The following is a 14,024-nucleotide window of genomic DNA, read 5'->3' on the forward strand; positions in this document are numbered from 1 at the left end:
GTCGGTGTTTCACCGTTGTCAGTGATCATCATGCACTTTGCTGGCTGACTAATTTAAAAGATCCAGCTGGTCGGCTAGCGCGCTGGAGTCTTCGTCTCCAAGAGTTCGACTTCACGGTTGTCTACAAATCAGGGAAACGACATACCGATGCCGACTGCCTTTCTCGGTCTCCTGTTCAGACTGCAGTGCACGACGATGATGACACGGCTTTTCTAGGCGTGCTAGATACTGTCGCCGTTTCACGCCACCAACGCGAGGACGCAGAACTGGTTCCTCTTTTTGATTACTTAGAGGGAAGAACAGGGAGCGTGCCGAGGTTATTCGCCAGAGGGCTGCCTTCATTCTGCTTGCGCCACGACGTTCTGTATAAAAAGAACTTTTCACCTAGTGGCAGCAGCTACCTACTCGTCATTCCCGCATCTCTTCGCGACGAAGTCCTACACGCCTGTCACAACGAGCCGACCGCTGGTCACTTGGGCTACACTCGGACATTAGCAAGAATTAGGCTCAAGTACTATTGGCCGAGACTTGCGTCGATCGTGAAACGTTACACACAGACATGCCTGGATTGCCAGCGCCGCAAAGCCCTACCCGGCAAGCCAGCTGGACTGCTGCATCCTGTTCAGATACCGCAAGCGCCGTTCGAACAAATTGGCATGGACCTTTTAGGTCCGTTTCCACTGTCTATTGCCGGCAATAGATGGATAATCGTCGTCACGGATTATCTTACGCGATACGCCGAAACAGGTGCTATCCAACGTGGAACAGCAGCCGAAGCAGCGCGATTTTTTGTCGAAGCCGTCGTCCTAAGGCATGGCGCTCCCGCAGTGGTCATCACAGACAGAGGATCTGCGTTCACGGCTGCGCTTCTGGATACCGTGTTGCGACTAAGTGGTACCACTCACCGCAAGACCACGGCTTACCATCCCCAAACCAATGGGCTGACAGAACGTCTGAATAAGACTCTGGCAGACATGCTGAGTATGTACATCGACGTCGACCACAAGAACTGGGACGAGATTTTACCATATGTTACATTTGCATATAACACGGCTCGCCAAGAGACAACACGCGTGACGCCTTTCAGCCTTGTTTACGGACGCGAAGTGACAACCACGTTGGACGCAATGCTGCCGCACGAGTGCGGTGACGACGAGACTGGTGCCGAGGAGTTTACGCAACGCGCAGAGGAAGCCAGGCAGCTTGCGCGTTTGCGAATCAAAGCACAACAGGACTACGATGCCCGACACTACGATCTTCGACACAGACCCGTCACGTACAACGTCGGTGACCAGGTGTGGGTCTGGACTCCGATTCGTCGGCGGGGGCTGTCTGAAAAGCTCCTGCGAAGATACTTCGGCCCGTACACAGTTCTGCGCCGCATCAGCGATGTTAATTATGAAGTTGTCCCCGACAGCCATAACTGCTCCAAACGCCGGCGGCATCTGCCCGAGGTTGTGCATGTGCTTCGTATGAAGCCATACATTTCCTCATGACCTCAACTTTGCACCGTCTGTGCACAGCCTTCGGACGTTGGTGCATCGGGACGATGCCCTTTTTTTTTTCAAAGGGGGGGCAAATGCCACATCCTATATGGTCACTGCGGGTATGTGCCAGGCGATGAGGACGACGCTGAAGTAGCGCGCGAGTGGAAAAAACAGAGACGACAACGACGTCGCGTTGACTGCTCTGCTAAAGTGCTTCCATACGTCCTCTACGCCGGCTTTCCCGTCTTCTACTAGGCTGCGACAATATTTGCTCCGCGTTCATTCACCGGCATGAGATAGGGCATTATTGAGTGACGAAATGAAGCGTGTGAGTGGACACAAGTATGAGCAGTACAAGTGCTGCGAGTCCGAGTGGAGGCTAGTATGAACACAAGTGAATGCCAGTTTACGCAGGCACAAGCAAAAGTGAGTGTCAGCAAGTTTGAGTACATGTACAGGGTTTGTCCCTAAAGAAACAATTGCTGTGCAGCGCTGCAGTCACTAGTAGCATGCTCCCCGGTGGTGGGATTTGTGTGTGTGGGGGGGGGTTCTAAGCTAAGTAACACACAAGGCGGCAGTCACGTCCGAGCTCTGATGCACTGAGGATCTGAAGTGGCACAAAACCAGTTTTCAAGTTTTTCATGGCAGAGAATGTCAGAAATGTAGCATTCGCTGGAGCAGCTGTACTCCAGCATTCGTTAAACCATACCCACTTAAACAGTAGTTTCGTTTTAAAAGTAGTACTGTCAAATCCCCAACTCAGCGGCCATTGAACATAATGAGTTTTGTATCCGCATAAACAGTACCAGCTTACTGCGCACGTATCGGTTAACACGTAGAGTTTCCACTTTTCGTAGTGCAATCACAGCGGTGCATCGTCCTCATTGGGCTGTTGGCAGAACAACAAGCCTCAGAGATGGGAAAGATCGGAACAATGGCCTCCAAGCACCCCGTGCGTTTGCGTGTGAAGCCACATCATTTCGACACCGTGCCAGAGATCGTCGTGGCGTCGCGCAAGCTAGGACTTCGTGTCAAGCTGAAGCTCAGATAAAAATGTTGAGTGCTCATTATTAAAGAAAAACTGGACATAATTCGTGCTGTCGAACGTGGCACGAAAAAGTCAGCGCTAGCCCACAGCAGGGATCTACTGCTGACTACGGTGTGTGGCATTTGGAATGTGAAGAAATTGCTCGGCAGCACCATTGCAACCGCGAGATGTCAGCTACAAGGTTATATGTTTCGCCATCGTTTTCTCAGTTGTTGCCTAAGTGTCGCCTAATGACAGTGATGAGGACGACACGGAATGCAACAGCACGGGCAATTCAGGCTCGACAGTGGCAGCAGCTGTACGTTATGGCAGCTTCATGAATGCAATCTTTGTGACGAAAACATCAACCCGCAATGAAAAAGGCGCCACGCGACTTCTTCAGTGCTGCGACGCCCGTGCATGGAGAATATGCACGCCAACGAAGAATCTGCCATCCGAGTGTTTGTCGAGAGGAGAGGGCTGGCTGAGAAGCTGGTTCGCAGCTTCAGTAAGTACGAGACCACTGTCGTTGATGCTAGGCCACTCCGGCATCAAATGAAAATAACACCTTTTCGCACAAAGTGCATGTTTTTGCCCTTTCATCGCGTTCTCTCAGAGTTCCGTTTTTGACAGGTAAGTGGGCAATCTCGTGGCATTTCGGTTAAGCAGTACTAGCGTTCAATACATACTTTTTTTTAGCTCCGGCCAACTACAGTTAAACGTGGTTTTACTGTATAACGAACTCAATAGTTCCGCAACAAGTCGTTGTTGTATCAGTAGTTTGTTATAAACGGACTCGCCCTTAAATGTTAAAATATTACTGCACTAAAGCTGGCATAAGCAGTTATAATTGGACAGCACTTTGGTCCGAAAACCAGATTTTTATTCTCATTTTTATTCCTGGTACGTTCCTGCACTCAGCTGCAGACATCAGTTAGAGACAGCCATTTAAAGAAGGAAATTCGTCACCATGTAGTTCTTTCAAATCAGCGCCAAGTTCCGATCACTTGTCATCTTGAAACTGAGTGCATGAATTACGAAGGAACAGCGCCAACGAAGACGATCACAAATGGGGAGAACGACACAGGACAAGTGCCGTTCTTCCTTCGTTGGCACGGTTCCTTCGTAATTCAAGTATGCACCATCTAGCCCAAATGAATGTTGTCCTGAACTGTGAGTGCACACGCCATTTTTGATTCGAGAGCTTGCGATATATTTTACCACAAGCGGGACGACTGATTCTGCATACAAGAACGAAGCGGTCTAGTTGGTTGGAAGCGTAAACTTCAGAAATTATTGTGGCACGCTGCCATTCTACTAAGGTTGTTGGCATTACAGCGACGCATCAGCCACACAACAGCCGTAAGATTAGAATACATGTTACTTTGGGCAAAAAAATGGGATGTTTCAAAGGTAAAATGTCGCCGCCAACCATTATCAGAAATGCATAAACGAAGCACCGCCGATCCTTTGTAAAACATCAGGTGACGGCAGTGTTCTCACCAACTCGGGCCATGCCAACAGGAATGCTTGAGCGGCCGTTGTTCCCATGGTGGAAAGACAGATGGTTGTTCCAAATTGTTTAAAGAAGCATAATGCAAGGCCCTGTCGTGGCATCCAATATCGCACCGGCACACACCCTGCGCCATGCTGTTTATCCTGCGCATGACATGCCTCCATGCCTTGAAAACACGTGACCACACGCGACGTTCTTTGCGGCTTCCAAAATCCGCACGCAGGGCAGTCACTCGCTCATCTCCCAGGCTGCATCGTCGTCACTGTTAGACTGGAGCGGGGCACGCGCTCTTGTGCGCTGCTGTGCACCCAGTTTGGTTGCACTTCCGTGCTTTAGTACTTCATGCGTGCTTCTTTGTTCTTTTGCTATGACAGAGTTTGAAGCGTTCAATGTAGCAGTATAGCAATTTAGAAAATGTTATATCTCGAAGCAGTTTCCATAGGGAGGGTTGTAAATGCACTGAATTGTGGTCGTTATAACAAATATTGTGATATTTGCGATTGCTATAAGTAGGTTCAACTGTAGCTGCAAAAGACATTGAAAACAAAGCAAGCCAACCAAACAAGTTTGATTAACTGGCATTGTGAATATATCAAGCTCACATTATCAACAGGAAAGAAAATCAAGTTCGCATCCTTTCTCATTCTTATCTGTTCCTCAAATTCATTTATCATAACAGCACAACAGAGAACTGCAAGAAGTTAATCCTTTAAGCAGTCAAAGTAATCCAAATTATACTTTGCAATCAGAAACTGTTCAGGCGAGTTCAATCAAACTTACCTAGGAGCATTGATGTGGCGGTAAGCCTTGAGCCCAAAAAATGAAGCAGACTGCTGGTTTTTGGGGCTGTCCTCCTTTGGCTTTACAGATGGCTTTCCAGCAAGTGATGATCCCAGTGTGGTGTCAGACCAGCACATTGAAAATCTCCTGAGGAAAAAGAAAAGAAGAATAAAGCAGAAGTCAACCAATAATTGTGGGAAATGTTAAATATATTGAGCATCATTCAGCAGCCTAAGTGTCCAATTAAAGTGACCTAAATGCACAACTTTTTGTAGTTAAAGCCAGATAAAGAAGCATTAACCAAAGTGGAGGTGGGGGAGCTATGGTATCTTCCCTATCGATGTTACTTGGACTGCACACAAACCCTTTGCCAACACCCAGAGCTCACATTACTGTGGCTGTTAAACAATACAGTACCACCTCGGTAGAGCAAGGCCATCGCAACGAAAAGCGTTTTTATGCAACTGTTCTTTACTGGCGTTGTATATCCCCCCCCCCCTTCCCTCCCTTTCACAAAATAATGCCAGCACAAATATAGTTCATTATCACAAGTGGTGAAGCTCATTTCATTAAGGCTACATAGTGAGACAATTAGCTTTAGGGTTTCCCTGTGTCTTTCTTTCCGAAAATGACGCCAACTGCACAAAGCTAATGAGCATGCAGGAGGAAGTTTACTACACAGGAGACAAGCACAAAAGAACAAGAAAATACTATAAGAACACTTATTTTTTTATGCAATTGTCTTTTTTTGGGAATGTCACCCAGTTTGTGATATGTATCTAACCTCTTTCACATTACCCAGTGACCCAAGTTGTTGCTTGCTGCTGTTTTACCAACCTGACAACGTGGGTCACTAGGTATGTGCCACTGGATATGTGCCCAGACAGCAACTTCAGCTTTGCGTATGCGATATTGGCATATGCCCGTTCTTCGACAACAGCCCAGATTGAATGTGCCAAGATGGCAGAAGGGGCACGCAGCCTTAAATATACTGAAGCGACAGCACACCATCTACAACAGACACTTCCGTGTCGAGTGCAATCGCTTGATGGATAGCCACTGCAACAAAATTAGTCAGGGATAGTAGGAGTTGCTATCAACTTTCAACTGGGGTGTCGCGATTACAATAAGATATACTGTGTGGTGGTATCATTTGGCATTATGGTTAGCAGCGAGACTGCCACTTCACGTGTCTGCTTATGTGCCCATAAGGCTTAGCAATTCCTGGAGCTTCTACATCAGGTGCCACAACAGACAGGGATAGGCAGTGTTACCTTAATCTAATGGAGGCAAAGAGGCGAGAACATTTCACTCGTAAAAGTGCAAATAAGGAGCCACTATTACTATACTTCACCATAATTCCACTTAAGTTTCAGCTGTATAAATTTTCAATGATAGACACCATTTCAAATACTTAAAATTATACTGCATGACACAAGCAACGGTATTGAGAATACGCATCTGTCAAATGAGTTCTGACTAATGCATTTAATGAATGACAATAAGGCAAATGAGATTAGGTTTGTTCTTGTTTCATAACGCAGATGGCCTTAAAAGTGTGTAAGAACCAGAAAGCTTGCCTTCATGCATGGTGTTCGATGCCAGCGTTTTTAGGAAAACATGGTTACATAAGCTGCAGTTGCAGGGAAGCGTCTGAAGCAGTCAGCTCTTTGAATGCTATCGCGTTCCTAGGCCCCTCACAAGGCCCCATAGCAAATTTTGGTTATATGCCGGAAGTTGTTAGGTGTCTTCTAGGGAGCATTCTGTCACAAAACATTTTTCAAATCAGCTGATTAATAGCCGAGAGAAATATTTCAGTGTTGCGAACCCATGATTTCAGGAGGAGCTTTACGACAGACGCTCTTTCCACTTGCTCGTCTAGCGTTTGCAAATGAAATTCTTTCCCTGCGTTGTCCCATACTGGACCTCGAGTATCACAGGACGCATACGTCATTGGCCCCACCTTCATTCTTTTCTCCTCGCTTTTTTCGCAGTGCGGCGCACTTCCGCTGTCGCCGTCGTGTGCGAGCTGTTGCGATTGTCCGGTTTCACGCAGCATACCATTTTGCACGATGTCCATAAGGACACTTGACCAGCGGTATATGTTTGTGCTACACAAATACCGAGGCAGACAAGCAGATCACAGAGCATGATCGCACGCTGAGACACGGTAGAAAATGACATGCTTTTGGCATCTGCGTGCAACTGCACGACGTAGGAACACAGCCGAAATGGAAGTACACTGTGCGTGTCTCTTGCAGCGGTACGAAGTAAAACAAAAACATGCAGACATTTGGTTTGTGTGTTTTATCTCTCTAAGCTTTAATTAATCTATTCTAGCAACATATTACACAATTAACAGATGCCTTGAATAATTCTCGAAGTCTCATGTCAACCTTGAGCGACGTCACAGCGCAAACATGTGTACATAGGCCCACTAACACGTGTACTCCATCCTCCGGCTTGGAGCACGGTGGCCTCGAGGAGAAAGGAAAATGGCATTCGGTTTGAAATGTTAGATCTTTCTGTGGCGCGTGGTGATGCAATACTTTGCAGACGTGATCATTATCGCGTATTGTATACTCTACGCCTGTCAGCTCAAAATGGCAAGACTTGGTGAGGGGGTCCTTTAAAAGCGAAGCTTACGCATCCTCCAAATTTTTAGTTGCACTTTAGTGGAAAAACTAGACCCATCGGATCACTTATGCCTGTTTACAAGTATAGGTTGTTCATCGCTTGCCACTCTACTCTCTGGAAAAACCAACAGCAGTACCCCTTTTCTTGACAGTTTTCTTACCCTACTCTACACACAAGCTTTTTCTTCTCGGCAAGTGAAACAAGGGGAAAAGATATGCGTTCATAAAAGCTGCGAAGGAAAGAAATTGCTACCTTGACAAAATAAGTTCATTTTTCAAAAAGTTTGCTCCAGCAACATTCATCGCTTGATCCCTGCTAATCAAAGCTAGCTATTTTCACAACAAATACCAATGGCACACACATGTGTCTGTCCAAGCATTTTGCTTGTCAGGACTTCTGTTACCTCCTGCTCTATTGGTACTCTTGAAAGGAACTTAAATGCCCTCAAAGTCTGGCATACAGCTGCAGCTCCTGCAGTGAACACATACCTCACGGTATGCATTACTTTTTTCTGCATCCTTGTTTGCTTCGTGAAGTTAAATTGCTTTTTTTAATAGTGAACCAATACCCAAGATACCCAAGAGCACAATCTTATCGCATTTTTCTTCCCGGTCTCAAGAATGGAGACTTTAAAATCCTGCTAGCAAAACGCTGCAATTATTGTACATGCAAAATTTAGAGACTAAACAACATGCAAGTTTACGGAAGTTCATGGCTTTGCTTCGTGTCTTACTTCAGTGCCAAATATTGAACAACTTCCAAATAGCACTACCATTTCTGGCCCTTGCGCCAAGAAACAATATCCATCAATCAATCCAAATAGCACTGGAAACATTTTGGTATGCAAAGAAGCATACATATAGCAGTGAAGCTGCTAACAGTAAACAGAGACCATAACCACAGTCATTTACTCCATTACTGTTAGCCAATTACATTTTCCATTGCCTTCTCGTTTCTGCTAATCACTGCTTCTTAGCAACATTTATTTCTATATCCACCATTATAGCTGGCGTTCTCAAAATGGGAACGTATTCTCAGATTATTGCTTTCGGTGCTATCATGTCCAGTGTGGGCTTATTGGCTGGTTCAGCACTGCGTCATGCGAGGGTGATGGTATAGGCAAAAGTTATCGTCTGAGCTTACGTCCTCTGGGAACATAGGGGTTCTGCAATTGGCAAGAATGAACCCGACTCCATTTGGCTTTTCCCACGTTAACTTCCACAATTTATATATTTAGAGAAGAAACCTTGCATTGCATTTTGGTGTTAAGAAGCTTCTATCACACACCACGTTCACATTTTGGTAGCCTTGAAAAGACCCATATGGCAGCGGCACACAAGACTTGTCACTGATTTGCAGGAATCAACGCTGAAGTTCGGCAAGTTGAGAGCCGCTTCTCAATTTAGCAACGTCTGCTAGTCTACTTTTGTTAGTGACAAAAGATGATATTGGCCATTCAAAAAGTAAAGGCCACATAAAGTGCGTTCATGCTTCATTTGTGCTTTACGTGTGCACGTGTTTGCATAGTGCAGTTTCAATACAGGCTGGCTGCTACCACACAGCACCAGTTTCTATGTTATCCATAATAAATATGCATGACAAGCACTTCGACATGCGCGAGGGCACCACAGCATGCTGGGCTGGCACCACAGCATGCAGCATTGGTACATATAGTGTGTACAGTACAGCAGTGCTGGGGCAAGTGTGTGGCCAACATTGGACATTGGTAATAAATGTCATTTGATTTTTGTGGCTGTTGTTTACTCTTCATAGGTTTACTAGCATTTGAGGAAAGTTTTTTTTTTTCTTCCCCAACCTTCCGAATTTAGCAAGCCTAACTGGCAAAATGTTAGTAGAGTTTTCAGCACTATAATTGTTATTGTGCCCTTTCATGAAGTGGGCCTCCTTCCCAATGTGGTGCTGCGGCTGGTCGAAATGAATAGAGGAACCTTACAATTTTTACTACCACAGCACGATGCCAATATTACTTTAAACTTCGCTATTCATATACTGCATGAATTTCAGTGTTCAGTAAAATATGGGAAATGCTTATTTCACGAGACTAGAAGAAATGTTCTAATTATCTGAATATCCAGTTACAGAACTAAACAAGGACACAATAAGCGAATGTTCAGTGCTCAACATGCCTTTATTTTATTAAGCAGCCTCCGTTTCTATTTCTTGCCAAATCCGAGCAGAAATTTGCATGTCTGCATGATGGAGAAATGGGCCTCGCGACTTCTTTTGCAGAGTAGTAATGGCGGTTGCACCAACATGCAGATCTGGAAAGACCTACTTTTCCCTACCATGTACATCTTGCAAATATTTCCGAAACCAGTGTAATTCAAGCAGAAATTAATAATCACTGCGATACAGCAGGGAGTTTGATGCTCGAACGCAAGTTACAGTTGAAGCAGCCTTCACAATACTTGCCGGTATTTTCCATGATTGTTGCGTCACATGCATGCAAGTTTCTTTAGCAAAACTAACGCATATGCTAGTAGAAGGTTTGGCTTTTATTTACTTGTAGCTCATCTTGAAGCAATATCATGGCAGTGCAGATTATGTTTACTTGAATTAATCTTCTGAATGTGCCTTGCGTCTCCCATAATACATGTTGTGTATATGCACGACCACATATATTAAAGAAAGGAAGCTAGAACATTTGAGTGCAACTAGCACACAATTGGTGCAGGCCTTACCTTTCCTTCAAATTTGGCGGCACTGGAGATACTGTCATGATTTTACATAACTACACGCAAGCACAATTACTAATGCAACTATACAAGTCTTTCAGTACCAACTAAAACACAGAGATGGAAAATCAGTTGGCAGATGCAGCTTCAAGATGGCCAATTTCCTGGGGAAAGATATCAGTCTGAAGCCCCCACTATTCCCATGCATGCAAAACAGCAGTGCCGCATTTTCCTGCATGCAGAGACAATTTCAGGAAACTACTCATAAATAATCACCCTCTCCGCATAGTGATTCATGCCACTGCAGTACTTGTGAAGGGCAAAAAGGTGAGGAGCATGGACAGACAAGAACAAGAGAGGGAAGCAGACCGATAAGTAAATGGTTGGGGTGTCTATACGATGTGTCTCAGTGGTAACTGCCTTGAGTAATTAAGAATAGGGGATTACAAGAGAATACTTTATCAGCTTAATTTTCTGGCAGTGGTGGACTATAAATTGTGCATTAAGTTCCTATATGCCCTCTCATTAGCAAAATTTGCCTTTGAGGATGTCATCGCTGAAGACACGTTCATTTAGTAAGAATACCAAGAATATCAAATCAAGGCATGCCACAGAAGTTAGCAAAAACGCATATGCTCTACGTTATTTTACCTCCCATCACCAAGGAAGGCTTTGTGGGAAAATGACTCGCAGAGTGCCAGCGCATCTTGCCGCAAGCTCAGAGGCAGTCATCTGGAAACTAGTGCTAGTTTCAGGATTCCTGCCCAGTGAATATCACTTAAGCACTTAGAAGTATGGACCCCACAGTACGACAGTTCTTTATGAATTAGTGACATTTTGTTGGCAACTGTCACATGGATGTCACAATTGCCACATGGAACCCACTGCTGTGAGCCTAGGCCAGGAAAGTTGTCTTGAATCCCCAGTTCTTAATACACTTGGAGACAGCCATTTGAGAAACTGCCATTGTTCATTTTGTCTCGTTAGTGTGAACTGTTTTCCTTCTAAATATCATGCACCAACTAGCCCAACAACAAAATCTCTGGTACACGACACTCTTCGAGGGGAAATCTGAAGTTTCTTGACCAGCCACCAACTCTGGGTACCATAAGCACAGGTCACATGCACGACAAGCCACTGCGTTCATAGCAACTTGTCCGTGAAACGGTGCAAACAACATGCTGGGGCTGTATTCTGTAACAGTTCTCTTTGGAACCGGTTCGCTCTCACGAACGCCATTGGTTGGCACTTCGTTGTAGTCATTCCTGGTAGGTGTGACTTCAAATTTTTTTGTCACGGGTTGTCAATCATCTCAAAGCAAACCCTTTGTCCTCTACGAGCGGAACCGCGGGGAAGTGGTTTGCTCGAGCGCCGCGCGGTCGTGAGCATGATCTCGAGGGTTGCTAGGGCAACTGTGGCCATCTGTCAGTCTTCCGCTAGCCAGTGTGACGAAAGAGACGCCAACAGCGGCTTCTTTGGTTATGTTGCTGGCAAGTGTTGGCCAAAGACGACATGATTAGAGGCAACAGCGCAACGTGTTCGACATGAGCAAAGTAGAGTTCTAAAGACATTTTAGACTCTCCAAAAACAGAGTGCGATGGATTCGCAACGAGCTAGAATATCGCAGACCACAAAATTTAGTAGCATTGACAGTGACGCAAATGCTGTATGCGCCGAGTTTGTTTTGCCATGGGTTGTTTTCAGCAGTGCGTCTGGAATGTAGAAGCTACACGTATTCAGTTGTCGCAGCCCTCATTCAGTCACCACACTATTGCCATTACCAGAGTCATTACCGTTGAGGAAAAAAGAAAATGGGGTGCAAGATTTCTTTCCAAAGTGCAGGGCACAGTCACGGCCAAGAATGCTTCCCTAACCATGGCAAGATTCTCAAAGTTGTGGGACGTGTAGACCGAACTCTCATCGCAATTGTCCGCCCTTAGAAGCTCCGCCACAGCTAAATCCTATTACAGCGACAGCCTACACGTAGAGAATCGCATTGATTGCTTTACATATGGTGCACCACCTAGCGACAAAAATAAAACAATGCAGATAAAATTAAGCCACCAGCCATCCACGTCAAAAGTTATTACTGGAAATCAGATGTGCAAGTGTTGTGCACAAGCCACTTTTTTTTTTTTACCAAACTAGCAACATTCTTCAATTACTACATGGTCCCCAAAGTACAAGCAAAAACGATGCTGCGACTTTACGGCAGAACGTCACTCGTTCCTTGGTCTTGCTTTCGCCGCGACATTCAACTATTTCTCCGAGTGACGTAACTAGACGTAACAGCCAGAGCAAACTAGTTCCTAAGCAAATCGTCACAGTATACAGCCCCTGTTTGCACTACCGTACGAAAGCGTTAATAGAGGAAGGTAGAAACAAGGTATAATTTAACACTGGAAGAGATGGAAGGACAGAAGAGGAAAGAATCATGCAGAAAGGAAGGAAGTAGCATGCAAGGTACTGACATAGAATCACGGCGGAAGATAGCCCGAGAAAGTGGGTCACGAGCCCTGAGCCTTGCCAGGCGAAGCTTAGCCAGCTTCCGCTGCTGCCAGCTCATGTTGACAGAGGGCATACGCTTGGTCCTGCCCAGGCCACCACTGGCCCTGCTGCCACCGCCGTTGCTGTGATGAGAACACAGCCAAGCTACAGTTCCAAGCAAGGTACTTGCGCTTGGGCGATGCCGGAAGAACAGAGGGCAAGTCGTAGTAGTACATTTACGAATGGAACAGCACTCTATTGTCCCTCGTTCATTTTTTTCGCGGCAAAATTATGTTGTGCTGTGAAAGCACTCTGTATTGTCCCTCATTTTTTTCTGTGTCGCAATTATGTTGTGCTGTTTCAGTCGTTAACAGTTCCATTGAGTTTCATACCGAGATCGCCAATGGTAAATCTGACATCGCAATTATTCAACCACAACGGTATCGTCAGTAGTTGTAATAGGAAACATCTTTTTTAAACATCTAAGTATGAAACTGCAGGCAGCGCAATGTGGGCAAGACCAAAAAGAAAGTGGCAGGTAATTTTTAGCAATGAATGCAGAGCCACAGCAACAAAGGTGTGCCCATGTACTCATTCTAGCAGCACTATACAGTGTTATTGGATAACATTCGTTAGGTGGACTCAAGCAAGAAATACAACAATAAAAAATACCCCTTTCCACACCACGAACTATAAGCGAGAGAGTCTGATAACAATGCAAACATTGCTCTGGCCACTCTTTGGCCACTGTATGGCTTAGTGAGAGATTGTTACCAAACGATGGCAGCCTACACCTGGAGACATGTTTTGGCAAAGGGATTCATCTTCAGTCCTCATCAGGGCCCTGATGACAAGTTCCTTTGTCGAAACAATGCATTTTTTGTTCAGCCCCTGTATAATTTTGTGAACCACCAGGGTGTGTACCAAGTTGACATTTCCAAATTCCCCGAGCTTTCCAGGTGTTCCCCGAGTGCCTTTGCAAAATTCCTTGAGCGACACAGAACTTCATTTTATGTCAAGACAGGTCGACACTATGTTGCCCGATGCTGTCGCTCTCTAGTAAGCATGTTAAAAAATAAACGACCTAATCCAGTTTGAATAGCAAGTAGTAGTGCTCATTTTATTGAAAAACAAAAGAGAAAGGCGAGGTTAGTAAAATTCACAGCAAATATCTTCGAAAAAAACAGTAAAACCCAATGCAAATCGAGTCGAACATTCTCTGTATATGATTAAAAAGGAGATGCATACAGAAGCAAATATTTTCAAATATGAGCTATTTCTACCACCTGATAGCAAGCCTATTAGTATGAGGCCTGAACTTTCTCACAAGCGAGATTCTCTCTCAGCAGCTGGAAAGTAAACCTTAACTGTACTGACATAGTGTCAGCCCACGC

General features: G+C 45.2%; 2 protein-coding genes across 9 annotated transcripts in view; both read right to left on the reverse strand.

The window, feature by feature from the left end:
- The window catches only part of LOC142571481 (uncharacterized), a 102,989-nt gene that overhangs the window by 30,228 nt on the left and 58,737 nt on the right, over positions 1 to 14,024 (reverse strand). The window lies entirely within an intron of this gene.
- LOC142571480 (uncharacterized) overlaps positions 1 to 14,024 on the reverse strand; it is a 63,487-nt gene that overhangs the window by 29,319 nt on the left and 20,144 nt on the right. For 7 of the 8 annotated variants that reach the window (XM_075679861.1, XM_075679865.1, XM_075679864.1 and 4 more), the window contains exons 4-5: positions 12,615 to 12,773; positions 4,811 to 4,957 (exon numbers count right to left, since the gene is read on the reverse strand). In XM_075679861.1, coding sequence (XP_075535976.1) covers positions 4,811 to 4,957; positions 12,615 to 12,773 — 306 coding nt within the window. The remainder of the gene's footprint in view (positions 1 to 4,810; positions 4,958 to 12,614; positions 12,774 to 14,024) is intronic. The other variant, XM_075679866.1, reaches the window with a different exon arrangement.

Source organism: Dermacentor variabilis, chromosome 2 (assembly GCF_050947875.1).
Source record: "Dermacentor variabilis isolate Ectoservices chromosome 2, ASM5094787v1, whole genome shotgun sequence".
Classification (NCBI taxonomy): domain Eukaryota; kingdom Metazoa; phylum Arthropoda; class Arachnida; order Ixodida; family Ixodidae; genus Dermacentor; species Dermacentor variabilis.